The 18,306-nt window shown below is 34.5% G+C and overlaps 1 protein-coding gene across 1 annotated transcript; it reads left to right on the forward strand.

The window, feature by feature from the left end:
• Nucleotides 1-334: 334 nt before the first annotated feature.
• LOC135686348 (protein transport protein Sec61 subunit alpha) lies at nucleotides 335-8,048 on the forward strand. The gene is made up of 16 exons (XM_065202558.2): nucleotides 335-493; nucleotides 636-703; nucleotides 1,409-1,474; nucleotides 1,659-1,737; nucleotides 2,111-2,166; nucleotides 2,301-2,376; nucleotides 2,667-2,776; nucleotides 3,202-3,272; nucleotides 3,416-3,498; nucleotides 3,961-4,121; nucleotides 4,370-4,474; nucleotides 4,951-5,043; nucleotides 5,308-5,493; nucleotides 6,011-6,087; nucleotides 7,045-7,115; nucleotides 7,430-8,048. Exons 1-16 carry the CDS (start codon nucleotides 487-489, stop codon nucleotides 7,543-7,545), a joined length of 1,425 nt encoding a protein of 474 aa, XP_065058630.1. The 5' UTR covers nucleotides 335-486; the 3' UTR covers nucleotides 7,546-8,048.
• Nucleotides 8,049-18,306: the final 10,258 nt, after the last annotated feature.

An 18,306-nucleotide genomic window follows, 5' to 3' on the forward strand; every position in this document is an offset into this window, starting at 1 on the left:
AAAAATTCTAGAAATGAGGCCCATCTCATACCAAAGAATCCTTTGCTCCCCTTTATGTTTTGAGAATAAATTTTAATTGATTTTTCATGTAGATTAAAAGCAAAAAGAAAGAAAAGTTGAGTAGATTTCAATGACTAAAATATAAAGTCTTTCGAAAGGTTATCAAATATTATTTGATTGTTAGAAGTTCTTCAACAGGCACCATTTTGCCACCCGAGAGAATACATCACTAATTTTCTAAGGTCTCGTTTGCGAAAATCTGGGTCGACTAGAGGCTAGCAAAATTACCCATAATGCAGTATCTCGTGACGTAGCCTTCGGGGGTATTGAAGACAACTTGTATCTTTCTTTACAAAGCTTCCTGTGCTGGTGCTGGTCATGAAATAAACTGAACCTGAAGAAACAAGGACACCTTCAAATCAGTTGACGACATTCGCTCTTCATCAAGGACAAGACTTAACGTTTCTTCTAGATTCATAACTGAAAATGGGTTGTAAGTAGCCGATGGTTTTCATCTTGCTATCATATTTTAATCGGTAACGATCGCTGAACAACTTTAAAGCTTACGTGTCATTTAGGCCACTTAGGCCCTTTTCATTTCGAACATTTTTGTAATTTTTACATCTTTCTTTCAGTCAAATTTCTTGAAATATTGAAGCCTTTTATATCTGTGTTGCCTGAGGTTTCCAAGCCTGAAAGAAAGGTGAGATTATTTCGAATTTAATTGCGCCAACGTTTAGAAAATTTTGAGAGATTGTTCTTTGTGTCCTTTAGACGAGACCTTTTTTCTAACTTGATTCAAATTAATGATAAAAAAGGCAACCGCGATTGAACTGCTCGAAAAGCAGTTCACAAAAAGTTCGATTTTCTTTTTAAGTGTTTTTGCAAATTTTTTTCTTGGGATGTTTTAAACTTGCTCGATAAATGTCCGTATCAGTCAAATGTTTGTGTACAAAGCCTGAATCCATAAAATCCAGAAGCGTATCAGTCAAATGTTTGTGTACAAAGCCTAAAGCCATAAAATCCAGAAGCCTACATACAAAACAAAGCAGAATATAGCCATTTTTATCTTTTTATTCAGAGAGGCTAGACGAATATATGTTAACATGAAAGATCATGTTTGTTATCAAAAAATTTCTTCTGTATCTTCTGAAATGAGTAATATAGTATCATTCTAGAAAGAAGCATTCCCTTTAAGCTACTACAGCAAAGTATAAAAGTTATTTTGATGAAATGGGTTTTTTTCTGGTAAACACCATCCTATTCTGCCAGATCAGTATTAAAATCTGAACTGAACTTAGGTTTATAAAAACATTACTTTAACTTGTTTATCATATCAAGGAAATGGCTTGAATAGGAAAATTGATAATGTTACCCAGTTTTTAAACATGTTTATCTTTCTTTTCAGATTCAATTTAGGGAGAAAGTATTATGGACAGCAATCACATTATTCATTTTCTTAGTGTGTTGTCAGGTGAGATTTGAACATTATTTTCAATGTTGAAAAATATATATATTTATCTGATAGCTTTAATTATTATTTATTTTTTATACAAAGTCATTTTGCTTTCTTTATTCAAAAATCAATATTTAGAATTCCATTGCCTTATATTGATGTTATATGTCTCTTTATAATTCTTCTTCTAATTGAAATACAGATCCCATTGTTTGGTATCATGTCCTCTGACTCTGCTGATCCATTTTACTGGATGCGAGTTATCATGGCTTCAAACAGGGGTAGGTCAAATTTTTGTCTAATTGCTACTAAAATGTTATATATACATGGAGCGGATTTGCTTGTAACTGAAATGTGAGAAACATGTAAGAAAGATGTTTTAAGTTTATATATTTATATAGACATTATATAGACTATATATATATTGTCTGTGTTCTTGGCTGTTACCCTGTATTTCTTATTCAGTTTCATTCTCATGTTGTTCAGCCCTCTATAAATATGCCTGTATGTTTAAAGCTGTTTATTTCTATTCCCAAATTTTTAAGGTCATCAAAGCAGTCCAGCAAAGTAGTTTGCTATGTATCTACATACCCAAAAAATATCATGATCTGTTTATATGTAATCAGGCTTTTTATTAATTGCATTGCATCTTAGGAACACTTATGGAGTTGGGTATCTCACCAATTGTTACATCAGGACTCATCATGCAGGTAACCTCTATTTTTAGCAAGTATATATATATATGTATATATATTTCAAAAATTAATTATATAGATGATTTTAAATGAACTCAACAGCCATCATCAATTTTTTGTTAATTGATCTTTTTGCTTCATGTTGATAGCTTCTTGCTGGTGCCAAAATCATTGAAGTTGGTGATACTCCCAGAGACAGAGCACTTTTCAACGGAGCACAAAAATGTAAGCAGTCTTTAGCAACCAAACTGCATGCTATGCATCTATCCTTTATTCTTACCAAATTAAATGTTTTTGTATACACATTTTATTTAAACTACTGATGAAAGTTTAACAAATGTATAAAATAAAAGTAAACATTTGACTTTGGTTTTATTTGGAAGGTATTTTTAGTGCACTTTGGAGTTAAGTCAAAGCGAAAGGACACTTCATGTCTTCAATTGAGGAAGGTTTACTCTTTATAAATATATTGTCAATGTGTTAATTTTTTAAAAACTATGCCTTCTCTCATCTAGTATTTGGTATGATAATCACAATTGGTCAATCCATTGTTTATGTGATGACTGGAATGTATGGTGACCCATCTGATCTTGGTGCTGGCATTTGTCTTTTGATCATTATTCAGGTATTTATATATATATATTTTGCTTGGAGCAAAAATAAACATTTATGAAAATCACTGTCACCAGTTGTTCTCTGCTGCCATTGCTATCATTGCCATCAATCTGCAATTATTTTCAGTCTTTAATATGGATGTGGTTTAAAAACCAAGTTATTTAAGAAGCTGCTTAAACCAGGCCAAGCTGATTAAGAACTTTTTAACTTTAGAACAACTTGTTTTATCCCTCATGCTGGCTTGATTAAAATCAAATGTTTATTTATTGTTTTCTGAGGACTTGTTGCTATGCAGTGTTTTGTTTAGAAGTTTGTATAAATGTTATATTAAGAAGATGCTAAAGTAGTCATCTCCTTGAATCTTGAAAACAATTTTGACAAATGGATGAACAATTAAATATATATATATAAATGTTAAATTGCGTTATTCCTTAGTTGTTCTGTGCTGGCTTGATTGTCTTGTTACTTGATGAGCTTCTCCAGAAAGGCTATGGACTTGGATCAGGGTAAGTTATTGCATTCTGATAGTAAATAATATTTTTTGCCGTATAGAAAACGACCTTGCTAGAGCAGTATACATTGATATTATTATTTGTACTTCTATCTGATACAAAGAAATTACTTATATTTGCATCTCTCTTGCTTTTAGTATTTCCCTTTTTATCGCAACCAACATCTGTGAAACCATTGTATGGAAGGCTTTTAGCCCTGCAACTGTCAATACTGGAAGAGGTAATTATAGAATATATGTTTGTTTTTTCTTTGCTTCTGAAGTTATTGGCTAAAAAGAGACATATTCCTCTTCATTAGACATATTATATGGTATTCCTCTCTTCCCATAACTATTTGTGGAAATAAATCACTGCTTATGTCCTTTTGTCTTAAAATGTGTCCAATTAAAAACATTTTTCTTCTGTGTTAAGTTGTTAGTAACCTCTTGTTTACAACCATCTTTTCTAGAACCCATTGATTGGTTTTCTTTTTTGGTTCAACTGATGCGCAGTTAACAACTGTAGCACCATAATTCAAAAGCTTAAATCTTTTTCTTGTCAATATTTTGCATACAGATATCAATATAAGTCAAATTATTCATTATGACCTCCTATTTTTAATTATATATATATTCAAAATTTTAAAATACCATTAGAAATCTTAGATATTATTTACGCAACCTTTTTATTTCTAAATTTTCAGGAACTGAATTTGAAGGTGCTATCATTGCTTTGTTCCATCTTCTTGCAACACGTACTGATAAAGTTAGAGGACTCAGAGAGGCTTTCTACAGACAGAATCTTCCAAATTTGATGAACCTTCTTGCAACAATATTCATCTTTGGTGTTGTCATATATTTCCAGGTAGATTGGCATATATGTTGATATGATTTTATTTTATCAAAGTGACATGATGTTTGATCTATTCTTTCAATTGCCATAATATCAAGTAGAGGAAGTTGATAAGTATGGCATCAAGTCAAAACTATTCAGCATAAACAGCTTTGTTTCAAAGTTCAGACATAATCAAATAGTCATTTTCATACTAAATGATGATGTCTGGAAAATGCATTGTGATTACCTTACTAAACCTTACTTTTCATTCTTTGTAGGGATTCAGAGTTGATCTTCCAATCAAATCAGCCCGCTACAGAGGACAATACAGCTCATACCCCATCAAGCTCTTTTACACTTCCAATATCCCTATCATTCTGCAGGTAAATCATTTTGTTGTGTTATATATTTGTCTGAATGGACACACATCTAGATATTTTGAAATGAAAAATTACCTAAGATTTTTGTACTTTAAATGGTCTCCATCCAAGTAATATTTATTTCTATACATGCAGGTTTATCTCTCAAACTATGTTTTGTTTAGTTTTCTGTAGTCTTGTTTTTCTCTTTTTTAATGCAACACAATTCCAGTTTTTCAAAAGAGCATAAAAGCTTGTGTTTTGTTTGTTTTGATGCAAGGCTTAAGTTAGGTTATCCTGTAATTAATTTGAAAAAAACATCAGCAATCTCAGTATCTGGAGTTGTACATAAAGGCCAAGAAGAGGTGCTTCTAGTTTGATTTTCGACTAAGTTGAAGGTTTACTGAAGAAAGCTACTGTTTAAGACAGACTAAACATTATGTCAAGTTACAACATTCTAAATCTAATTTTTTGTCGATATAACCAAATCTGCTTTTTAGAGTGCCTTGGTTTCAAACATTTACATCATCTCACAAATGTTATCTGCAAAGTTTGCTGGAAACTTCTTGGTCAACCTTCTCGGAACTTGGGAGGTAATTCTATTTAATTTTTCAAAAGATTGTTGCACACTTACAATGTTTTCAAAGAAAGATTGTATACCTAAACAACCTAAGCATAGTTTAACTATTTCAAATGGTATCATAAGTTAGTTTGAAATGTGCAATAGAAAATACTTTGGTCCATTGACCGATTTAAAACTCAAACTCAAACTTTTGTAAAAAAATACATTTTAATCTTTCATATTATGATGTGTGCCAATAATGATACAAAACTACAAAGTTTTCTGATGCTTGTAGGATGGTGGTGGCCCATCAAGATCATACCCAACTGGAGGAATGTGTTATTATCTGTCACCACCTGAAACACTTGGTCAGATAGCGACAGATCCTGTACATGCGATGGTCTATATTTTTTTCATGTTGGGATCATGTGCATTCTTTTCCAAGACATGGATTGATGTGTCTGGATCCTCTGCCAAAGATGTGAGTAAAATTGCACGTCTTGTGTTTTGTATTACTGTATCAAGGAATCTAGGAGTCTTGTGGAACAAAAACAATGCTTGAGTTATTAAAAGTCTCATGGCAGAAGAACTCTGTTTTGCTCATAGAAGAAAACATTGTCTCCTAGAGACAGGATGCAAGAGTTTTAAAAAGTCTTTGATTTGCTATATCAAAAACATTAATATATATATATATATATATGAAAAATTTTGTAACATCTGTTATGCACCTTGTTACTCTTCATTTTCAGTATCTGTCAGAGTGGGAAACTTCAATTTTGTAATTACTTTGTACTGGTTCACCTTAGTAGTTAGTGCTATGACTTTCAAAGAACAGGAATGAATCTTATAGACAAAGTCAGCATCACAAGATTTACGGACATTTGATATTTTTTCAAAATTACTAACCTAACAATAATGAGTGACAGAATTGTTGCAGCTTGATGTCAAGAATAACTCAATTTATTCCTGGTAGTTATGTTTTATTGCTGAACTTTCAGGTTGCAAAGCAGCTAAAAGAACAGCAAATGGTTATGCGTGGTCACAGAGAGAAGTCTATGATCCATGAGCTTAACAGGTTTGTGTCTTTAGGACAAAATTGCTTTAGCTGACCATAGCCCCACCTTCTTTTCATTTCAGTAAAATGCACCTGGACCTAATTGTCTACTTTTTAACCTAGATATTTCAATTCTATGTACCAAATTATTGATAAGAATGATTTAATGGTTTCATATTAAGGATATTTTTTAAATAAAGAGACAGCTGATATTTAAATCATAGCTAATAGGACATTTCTGCAACATTTCTATTGGCTCCTGTTTGCAATTATTGCATAAGCAATGTTCTTGTTAAGTTAGAGATCAAATTGTTAAAAAGAATACATGTTTCAGTAGAATTAAGCTCTTTCCTTTAGTAAACACTTTTGCTACCAAATGCTGAATTTTATCCTAATGGTACGGGATACCTGTGAAATGTAAATTGAAATGTAACAGGTGTGTGCTTTTGAAAAGGGCTATTATTTCACCTGTGCAAATGTTTGTTTTTTGTGCAAGATATGAATTTTTTTTAACAAGATATTTCCTTGTGCTCAAATTACTTTTATTTCAAAGAATAAAGAAAATCTAACATGAAATAAGTCATCTTCTTGTCAGATATTTTGAAGTATCAAGTCAACTGTTGTGTTTTTGGTTTCTTCCTGCTGCAATATTTATTTGGTGTCTTATATATTTGATTTGTTATTAAAGAAAGAATGAGATTTCACTTGATTAATTCATCCCATAAAAACCTCTCATACTTTTGAACTTACACTAAATTAACAAACCCTTAGTTGGTTGGCAGTTACGGAGATCTCTTGTCAGCTTGATATGAAAAATGGATGTTTGTTACACAAATATTTGTAATTTAGCCCCACGGTGGGCCAACCATTTCTTATTTCCTAATCAGATGTGACAATTTTTGAATCTTGGATTGTGCAGAAGTATTTGATTTTTTCCAATTATCAAAAGTGAAAGGTTTTTATATTTAATCTTTTCAGATACATTCCAACTGCTGCTGCTTTTGGTGGACTCTGCATAGGAGCACTTTCAGTTATCGCAGATTTCATGGGTATGTATTATTGCAGATTTCATGGACAAACTTATCATCAATTATCATCATCCATCATCATCGTTGTCATCATCATCATAAATCATAAGTCATTGCATCTGTACCTACATCATTATCTACACAACTACAATCCTTCTCTAAAAATGTAAAATATTGTTCTCAGGAAAATAATGTATTTCAGTAAATACAAGACTCAGCCCACCTCATGCCACATTCATTTTTTGTTTATTTATTTTGATTGAACAAAACAATTGGTTTTGCTATAACAAACTTTGAGAATATCATTTTAACCAATTGACTGTTTCTTCTCTTAGGTGCCATTGGTTCAGGTACTGGTATACTTTTGGCTGTCACTATCATCTACCAATACTTTGAGATCTTTGTAAAGGAACAGAGTGAAATGGGTGGAATGAGCACTTTGCTCTTCTAAAAGAAAAAGGACAATGGACAACTAATAGATTTTATGCTAAGAAGTAAAAGAGGATGTGTTTTGAATGTTTTGACTTCCCATTATAATTATCATTACTTGTGCAAGTAATGTCCAACTTAAAAGGAAGGGAGTGTAGATCTAGATTTTTCTCAATAAGGCTCTTTACAAGGGATAGGCCATCATTATTTGGTACAAAATTTATGTAACATTCTGGGCTACTGTTAAAGGCCACTTATGTTTTTTGGAGGGGGTGTAAATCTTGAGAATTGTTCCATCATTAAGCCATCTGCAAACATCCTTGTTTTATCCTTATGCATCTTTATAATAAAATCAATCACTGTATTATTTTCATATTTGCTTTGAAATCATTTTGTTGTTGATTTCGTAAATAAACAGAGTTGCCAGGAGGAATGGGTTTCAGTCAATAATGTATAATTTCTGGTAGAGAATGACTAGGTACTTTGTATTGTATGATGCTATCTTACTAGATGAAAGCAACTCAACTGTTTTCTTTTCTTTTACTTTGCTCTTAAAATGTCGCTCAATTAAATGTCCATCGTTGCTTACAAAGAAAGACTTTGAGTTTCTTCATTGGCTAATCCCTGGGATAGAAACCAGAAAGTGAAATTTCAGTAGTTCAGTTACAATTGTTGATTTTTTTTGCTTTTTTTAAGTTACCTTCCTAAGTATAATAAGACACAAAACTGTGTTTATGATATTCCAGCCGTCAGCTTACAACCGATACCCAATTTCTGTGAACGAAGGGGATTTGTTAGTTAGAGAAGATTTCATATATGATTGTAAATCAGGCTGAAATGTCAGCACTTGAAGGGAATGGAATTCAGTTGCAATGGTCAATTTCCATCTTTGTTATTATCATCATGTCTGAAATTGAAGAAATTTATTTTCCGCGAAAATATATATAAAAAAGAATGAGAAAGTTAAGAGCGTAAAAATGGAGAACTTATACCGGTTTTCAAGGTCGAATTTTTTCCTCACGAGACAATGGTGATGTAATAGAAAATGATGTAAGTTATGGATTATATTTTCATGTGACTTGCATGGAAACAAAATTAAGTAATACTTTAAGCTAACTAAAAGCTAAACTTCATTGTAAAACTAAAACTGTACCCTATGCCTAAAATTTTAACTCCAAAAAGTTGCTTGAATTAAGATTTAAATGCAGTAGTTGGTCAGTCAACCATTGACTGGTGTCTTTTTGCTGGCCGTACACATTTTAGCAAAACAGTGGGATGCGTATATTGTGTGGCCATTACTGAAGAAATACACTTTTTGGTCGGACGTTAAGAACAAATTAAGAACATACTGAGGCTAAGCTACTGTAAAAAGCAATTTTGAACAACGCTTCATCTCATAAAACGAGGATTTTTAGCCATGTGTGAGTGCTTTTCGATGAATTTCCAAAATGAAGGTTGTCGCACTCATTTGTTGGCAAATGAAGCCTGGACACTTGCCTAGAGCGAAAAATCTAGCAAATACACTGCTTACACCCTATTTCTTTAAGAACAAATTAGGAACAATTCATTCATTAAGAACAATTTTTGATCGTGTTTGTGTGTTTTTTAATTATGGTTTATAAACTGAACGAGTTACCTAAGTATAAGAACAATTCAGCCTCTGATTTTTAAAGAATTAAGAATCAGAAAAAATTAAGAAAAGTCAGCCTGGACTTAAATTTACTGGTTCTTATAAAAAGAGTGTAATCTAAACTTACATTTAGATCCAAAAGGCAGCTTTAAAATGCTTTTAATAGTGGATAGACATGATGAAAACACTCTACGGCAGAGTAAATGATTTTTTATCTAACGAATGCGACAATTTTACTATAAATTAATACAGTTGGTCAAATGGGTCAATTCCCGTATATTTTGAACAGTACCATTCTATCAGATAGGCAGAAAATCGAAGGGCATATCCCGTATCTTTTCAGATAGAAATATACTTCATGATATCATTAAAAACTGTATAGCACATTAAGTGTAGCTGCAAAAAAGCACGGGGCGATCGCCCTCTGGTTTTAGCCTACAGGTACAGCGAGGGCAGTATGTGCCCTTTAGTAAATTCGAATGTTCATAATCCCATTCAGAATAATTTCACCTAGTGTCAACAAAAAGTTAATCAAGTGAAATATGTAATCAAACATGTACTTTTTTGCAAGTATTTGGTGCCCATCAACAAGTTTGTCCTCATCCCCCCCCCCTCCCCGCCTTGCCCCTGAGTCTTTGCTTTGATATATTTTATGGAATAAATTCCTATACAAACTAAACTTTCACTTGCATACTACTGACGTCGAACTTATGAAGATTGGTACCCTGGTACTAGATATTGCCCTCGCTGCACATGCAGGCTAAAACCTGAGGGCGGTCGCCCCCGTACTACGTGCTTATTTGCAGTTATAAACAACACTTTTATGTGTTACAGTACGTGATGATGAATTATCTCATGGTTTTTCACAAGAAGCACATTTTTGTGGTCAGGCTCGTTCTGAAATTTTGGGCCATTTCAGCCTCACAGGACAAGAAGTTTCACTAGCAATGATGAACTATCTCACGGTTTTTTTACAAGAAGCACATTTTTTGTTGTCACTAGCAGTAAAAGCTGGTACAAACAATTCATGCCTTTAATTCTGTTTGCTTTTTCTTGTAGATAATATTTTAACATATCTAGTCAACAATTATGAAGGAGCTTTCGCAAAAAACGCATTGCAAGCTATCGATCCATCTGCAGAATCATTTTTATGCTCTTATTACATAAGTGTTTATAATCGTTTAATCAAACGCTTTGAAAGTAAGTGTTACTTGTTTACTCGAGTTGCATGTTTGAAGTAGAAAGCTCTCTCTTAAATACAATCACAATGTATTATCAATAAACATGAATAAAATACGTCCAAAATAATCAAAATATGCATAACAGAAGCTGTCAGAGCATGGTAGTTTGCGGATGTTTTGCCTCGTAAGGGAGGGAGGGGGGCATTAGGTATAAAAGTGGCCTCCTTTTCTTCTTTTGCTAATACTTAACAAGATTGTGCGTTGTTTATCGCTTTGGTATACCAAAAGGCGGAGTGTTTTGGGAAACATGCAAAATACAAACTATTTTTATTTTGGCAGCAAGTTTAATCTATTTTCAGCATATCTATTGACTGGGTAAAAATTACATAATGATGTGAGAACTTCCAGCGTGCTTCACCTTTAAAAACAACGTTTTTGAATGTGCCTTTTATTACAAAATTGGTGTGTACCTTCACTAAAGTTCAAGCCAGTTCTGATTCTTGGTGAAATAAGGGATTGCTTTATAGCAAGAAAACCATCAATAACCTCTCGCCACCTTCATCTTCACATTTCAATCTCTTTGATTTGTTTTTAAACTTAACTATTTATCCATGAACTAGGGAATCACTTGTAGCACGTACACACAGTAGCTGGCGAAAATACACAAAAATTGACTTTAAGTTAAAAATTTCTCCTGTGAAATTTTGTGTTTCTCCTTGTTTAAATAGTTGATGTGGCTTGTAATGGGGAAAAGAGCATAGTCAATTTACTTTGGGGCCTAGTCAAGGCGCATTTTCATTTGCTTTGGCATTTCTACTGCGGTAAAATGTCTTTTCCCTCTATAATATTCGATTAAAACACTATCCGTGGTCAAAGTGACCTTACTTGTATCAAGAGAGCTCTTGAATTCCAAGTGCATGAATAAGACATGTTTAAAATTCAAGAAAAAATACAAAAATGTAACTTAATGGCTAGGAGATTCTAACTTTAAGGAGACAGATAATATTTCTAAAAAGGCCTGCCAAAATATGCTGGCAAAAGACAACATTTCATGATTTTCTTACACTATTTATTATTTAGAAGGAATTTTCGTACGTTATTCGAATTAGACATTGTAGTGGGTGTATTGTCAGGCGATTCAAAATTTGATAATTAAGACTAACTACTTTGCTCATTATACCACATTTCCTTCCGCTGAAGACAAAGTCGTGGATTATAACAACATTTTGCAATTATTTCTATGTTCATAATTCATTTTTAAAACAGTCATTAGGACAGCCCTTTTATAATAGCAAAAGATCCTTAATATCCGCAACAAAAAGTAATTTCCAGTTTAGAGACATAGAGAACATTATTGGGGAGAGGTTGGGGATAAATGCAAAACAGAATTCCCCCAAATATCTGTTTGCAGCTCTCCACTACATCCCTCTTAAAAATGCATTTTTGAGTGCTTGTTAAAGTACACGAGTGAACTTAAGAACGATTGTCAATTGCTAATTGCGAATATGGGAGGGGTGTATCATAACGCCAAAGTGTGGGTCACACCTGGCTTTATACTAGTCTTAGTTACGTCCTAGTCCTGTTAATGTGAATCATGTCCCAAGTTAATCTTTCAACTGTGATTTTTGTAGTCTGCATTTTATGCATTGATTCACAGCACCACCAAATGCAGGGTACAACAAAATACAAGGGAATATGATTGTCGCGAGGCCAAACAGCGTCCACCTTTTGCAATTTGTTGAAGGAACTCCACTGCAGGTTATCATTTCATGGAACCAACTTGAATAGCCGACATCGTCTTTGAAGCAATGGTAACAAAAGGCATCGAAGCAAACAATGCAAGTGCAGCAGTTTATTGTATCTTTCAGTCTGTTAAGGCATCGAAAACACCTGTCTTTGTTTTGGGTGCCTTTTTGTGAACAGTGTGTCCTTTCTGAGCGGTCTTTCAATTCTGCATCGAGAGACACTGGCTGGCTTGTGATTGCTTCTTGCTCATTAACTCCAGAGTCAAATATTGCATTTGAAAAACTACCACGCTGTAAGATAGATGATTTTGCCACTTTTGAACTTTTGCTTGTAAGGAAACGTCCGATTAAGGAATGCTCTTGAGACGAAATTCTTCTTCTCAACTCACGTTCAGTAATGGATGAGCTCCGTCGATGGCGGGGCTTGGTGTCTTTCGAACGCATTGACTTGGGTTTTGCTTTTTCAGCGTGGATGTGCTCGTCCTGAGGTCTAGGGTGACCTTGGTATGATCCATCATGATTTATAATAGACTTTCGATACTCGGGATTGCCATTCTCATGTGGATCTTGCATGACCGGGAACAATTTTCCAACACCATAGCTTGCTACAGCACTTGAACCGCATCCGAGTAGTTCGTCGTTATAGGAAGCAAGATACCCTTTTACATCTCGTAATTTGGGTTTACCCCATTTTGACAAGTACGGTGGCTCCGATCTTGTTCGCGTAACAAGTGTTTTCCCTTGGATACCTGTTACGGACCCAAGCTCCACGTAAGGGTTGCGACAGACTTGGCCAACTTGTGCGTTTTCGAGGTCAAACCGCATAATTTTCTTGTTTCGATCCAGCTAAGGCCTCAAAGATGTCAAACAAAGTTTGTTTCTATCGAAAAAGCGAACTGATGAAGTCAAGAATTTATGATGCTTTTTCGTTAACTCTGCTCGGCCGTTAACTCTTCGCTTGTAGCATAAGGTTCTTGGAAAAGTAAAGATCCTTTATTTAAACTCCATAAGGAAGCATATTGTTCAGCTTTCCTCTGCACTTAACCAATTATCCAGCAACCATTATCCTAAAATACAAACAAGGAAAACGATGCAGAACTTCTGATAATTGAAACCTTTAGACATACCCTGGTGTAAACAAATACTCAGCGATCCTTCTTACGTCTTACCAAATACCCTCTGCTAATGTTCACGTTTATAGAATGACGCCTACGCATCAGGAACAATTGTTACACAATGGAACGGTCAGCCTCCTGTTCAGTGCCCTGTCTCTGCCCACAATAACAGATATACTAATAGAGATAGGATAATAGACATCTTGGTGAAATTTCTTCAATCAAATTGCAACAACAGCGTACTGAATATTCTTCCAGCGATATGATTAATAATTGATTGTTATTTTCAAAGTTGCGCACCAATGCGTAAATGCTATATTCAAAAGAATGACACAAACATAGAAATCCTGAAGTGTCCGTCTCCACGTGTCCGTAGGGACGGATTGGAGCGGCAATGTTTCGGGATGTGCGTTATATAATATTGGATTTTGGTGCTACAACATTCTGGTGACAGGAAATTGCTGGAAACGCCCATTTTAACTTCGAGGTCAAGAAGATAAGATAATTTTTGCATTATTTTGTTACTAGTGTCCACCAAAAATGCATTTTATCGAATCCTCAAAAATTTTAACTGAAGGACACAAAACTATTAGGGGGTGTCGAATCCCCTACACCCGGCGGTGAATTCGTCCCTGCGTATTCGGAAATTTTGGAAAACGCAGATTGTCCCTCCGTTTTCAAAATAAGAATATCAGTCCAATTTCTTTCTTCTGAATTGGTAAATCGAGCAGTAAGTCAATATATTTCTGCATATTCCGTTGCCCCTTTGATACATGGTCTTTTATAACCAATTATATATAATTACATCAGATGATTAGTATTTTGGAATGTACACAAACATACGTTGTGTCTCTAAAAAGTTTTACCTCTCTTGATTTATCTATAAGTAATAAATTTATGTTCCAGACGGGTCTAGATTGCAATACACTGCAACCTGTTCAAAGTAGTCCATATAGGTTTCCTTAAGTGTACACATGATGCTTTGCGACTGTCGCGCTAATTTCAAGAAAAGATAGTTTCATGGTTCATGTTTAAGGGACATGATATTGTTAAAGAATTACGACATAAAGTTTGCAATTCATGACAAATTTTTCAGATGCTTCGATGTTTTGTCGTCATTTAATTTGCATTTTGCGGTTCATATTTCTTCCTCAGTGCTTTTACCAACGACCAATGTAGATAAATGACCTAGATTTTTTATATAATTGACGAAAAAGAACTTCGTTGTATGGAAAACTTGATTAAAGGCCAAAGCAACTCCTACGAGATCTTTCCGGTGTGGTTGATGGAGGTTTGTGGAGTTTCATTAACCTGCCATATTGCATTCCCATTACGTGAGAGAAAATTTACGTCAATATTGCAGTTAGGAAGTTGAATGTTGTCGAAACAGTCACACTTTGAGTATTTCGTTGTGGAATCGACCAGCTGTTGTCGTGAGAACAAGTAAACCGGATTCAGATGCATTTCATATCTCGTAGTAAGTTTAGTATTAATTCAAGAATTTATTAACATGGAAAACTTCTAGTCTCAAGATCATTGAAATTGTCATTAAGAATCGACTTCATACTAAATACGCAGAACAAAATTTTGCTATACCCATTAAAGAAATTCAAAAAATGTTACAACAACAACCACAATTCCCAACAGAATTTTAAACGATGCTACAACAACAACCACAATGCAAAGCATTTCTTATCTCCATAAAAACACAATATAACAAATGAGACTAAAAATGTTATGCAATAGAAAACCCCTATTTTTTCTTGTTGGGGAGACGGCTCTACATTCCTATTGTTTGTGGACTTAATTCTACCCGTTTGTCTGAAACAATGAGGAACTGCATCATATAGGCACGGGCAGTAGGGCGCGAGCAAAATTTAGTTGAATGGCGCTTCATAGCAAATTTTTTTCAAACTTAAAGAAATAACCGCCCTAAAAATTACCGGCCAAAAAATATCCGCCCAAAATAACAAAAAATTTCTGGTTGGCTATGTCTGGTTGGCTATATTTTTAAACAGGCATGTAAAAACTTTTTAATGGACAAGATTAAAATGGACAGTTTTAACTATGGATGGATTTTGTAATTGTTAATATTTTCTTCATTTGCATTGAAATTTTTATACTTACAGTACATATTTTAATTTTTTTAGCCTTTTACCCTTTTTTGTAAACCAGGCTGAAAACAAGTATTTTACTTAGACCTGTTATGTACATTAAAGATATGAAACATACATACATACATACATACATACATACATACATACATACATACATACATACATACATACGTATATACATATAACGTTAGAAAGGTTTCATAAACCACAGTGCAACGATTTAAGATGAGAGGACAGCTGTTCCTAATAAGCTTTAAGCGGCCAAATATCTACAAAAGAAATGGGTATATAAAAATAAACAAATAACCACGCCTTTAATTTTTCTATCTATAATTGGCGTTGATACAACGGCTATCCGTTTTCGATGTGACATAATTATCAAATTGTAGCTATTTCAGAAATTCACAAGAATAGCAATTTTCGTAAAAAGAGGCTACTGGGCAGATTTAATGCGTTGGATAAACACTCTATAAGAAAATCATACAACTTTTGAGGAAATCTCATCGTTTGTTTGAAGTTCTTTGGCTTCATGGAATTTTCGTATGCTTTTTTCGATAATGAATTGCCCCTCGGGTTAGGGAGCTGTTGCATTTTGTTATCTTTTTTATTACTTCGGACAAGTGTGGTCAGTCGAGGGGAGAGAGTCAAGAATCGAACATACACGGAGCGGTCACGCAGGGAGTTGTGGCCACATTTGAACTCAACGAACGGTTTTTTTAGCAATTACGAATCATACATTGTACTATCGAGTTGTGTAAGTCACCCAATTGGCTTATTTTACGATATATATATTCACACTAACTATAACCTCGTTTTAAATGTTGGACGTCTTTGGTCGTAATACGCCGAGCCCCGTATACTACTTACAGACATTAAACTTCTACAGTTCGTGCCTTGTAGTGGCGTCTGCACGATAGTCGAATATTCAACAGGAGCTTTGCTCTGTGACCAGAATGGCGAAAAGCTTAGGCTTTGATATGAGTAAATTTTTCCAAAAATCGTACAATAAAAGTTGGTTCTTTGAGCAGATTCTTGTTTTATCCAAAAACCATAAAGAATTATAGAGATTTCATAGAAAATATCAAAGTATTTAGAGAGAAATGATGAAAAGAATCAAAATTAAAAATCGAGCAGTCAAAAATCAAATCAACAGAAAAAAATCTGAAAGCATCAGATAAAATCCCATTTAAAGCAAGAAGAAAACTCAGATTTATAAGAAGTAATACGAGATAGTGAAAAAGCAATGACATAATAGATTTTTTAAGTTCCACTGGAACATCAAGGGATGTAAGATACACTACTTTGCAACAGGGTAGAGCAGCATACGATAGGATATGCTGAGCCCTACTGTAACGTGTTTTGTTTTCCTGTTGATTAGTTTTATATTATTTCACCACATTCTGTCTTATGTTTGGGTTCTGCTTATGCAATTCATTTTAGTATGTGAGTGTTTGGTTTTAGTTTCCTAGTAATGTTTTCGTGTATTTACTGCCTGTGTACTTACTGCCTAGCTCGCCTGTGTATTTACTGACTTTGTTACACTACCCTCACTTCCTTTCTCCTTCTTTCTTTGTTCACTTTCTTGGACCTCGGTTTACTGACTGGCACATGAGTCAGAAACGTGGCCATCTCGGTTCAGTAACCAACCGTAGATGCCATTTTCTTCTTTTAGAAAACCTGTGTCCAGCTTTGGCAAGGGCCGCCAGCGCTGACAGATCTTGGAGGCTATGGGGCAGAACCGCGATTTTTTCCAGATGATCCTTGCAGTAATTTTCTTGCAACAGATTTAACCATTTTAACATTTTGTAGACATACGCCTGCTACATTTGATAAATTCCATTCTTGAAATGGATTTCATTACTTTTTAAGGCCCTCTAGACCTTAAGGCCCTGTGGCAATTCGCCCTTGGCTCCCCACTCTGCGGCCCTACTGACCGCCCAGTATAACTGGCACATCTGGGCCCTGGGCTATTGCCCTCTATTCTTACTCGATCTTGAGATTAAAGAAAAGCTGATATAAGAGGCTTTTTACAATAGTTGTTTTGAAATAGAGCAACAATAATTTTTTGCTTCAATTCATGTCTGTGCAAAGGAAAAATGTTAAATACAGCTGTGTAAAGTATTTGTTCTTGAATGAGTTTTAAGGAAAATTAATTGATTGGTTTTCAAATGTAGCTTGTACGACATTATACAATAACTGTCCTCAATTTCTTTGTCTATGCATAATCATTTTTGCAAATATAATCTTGATATTAAATTGCCAAAGCTACACTGCATAAGCCTAAAAAACCAATAACGTGGAAAACAGCCTAGACATATTCTTTGTCATTTGAGAATTTTGCTGAATTTGACAACATTTTCCGATTTCTACCAACCAGTAAGCTCTGAAGTAAGAAGCGTGCTCGATGACCGAAAATGATCGGAAACTAAGGCTGAATTTCCACGGAACCGCTTGAAACGGTTCTGTTTGGAACCGTATCAAAGTCGGTACGATTAGGCCTTGCGCTTCCACGAGGCCTGTTCCCTCTGGAACTGATTCTGGCAAAAGTGCCAAGTGCCCCAATTTCTTTTCTTCGAGCTTTGTTCATTTAGACCAATAATCGAAAAGCAATCAGCATGGCAAACCAAGTTAAAGCTTTTAGCTGTGTGGAAGGAAAAACAGCTCCCCTACTTAGATAACCCTCGACTACAAAACTGCAAAGTTTGATGAGGAAAAAGACTGGGAGACAATTCTTTATTGCAAAAGATTTGACTGCACTGTTTATAGAACAGTACCCAGTTATAGAGAAAAAAGAGAGGATTTTCCAAGATTCTCGTTTTCTATCCGTACCCAATAGGATCCGTTCCACCCGTTTCCGCGAGTACTGTTCCAATTGGGGTCTAATTCGAAAGTAGAACCACTTAGGCTCGGTGAGCAGTTCCAATTGAAACTGTTTCTTGCGGTCCCTTGGAAACGCAATATGCTATGATGATCGCTTGGAAAAGTTGGAACGTGA

The sequence above is a fragment of the Rhopilema esculentum genome, chromosome 6 (genome assembly GCF_057945365.1).
Source record: "Rhopilema esculentum isolate cy_ngs chromosome 6, ASM5794536v1, whole genome shotgun sequence".
Classification (NCBI taxonomy): Eukaryota; Metazoa; Cnidaria; class Scyphozoa; order Rhizostomeae; family Rhizostomatidae; genus Rhopilema; species Rhopilema esculentum.

Bases quoted from the DNA above. Each gene is read 5' to 3' on its own strand.
- LOC135686348 (XM_065202558.2), top strand. The intron at 2,777-3,201 runs GTATTTATATAT...GTTATTCCTTAG, and splicing joins GTCTTTTGATCATTATTCAG to TTGTTCTGTGCTGGCTTGAT. The intron at 6,088-7,044 runs GTTTGTGTCTTT...TAATCTTTTCAG, and splicing joins ATGATCCATGAGCTTAACAG to ATACATTCCAACTGCTGCTG.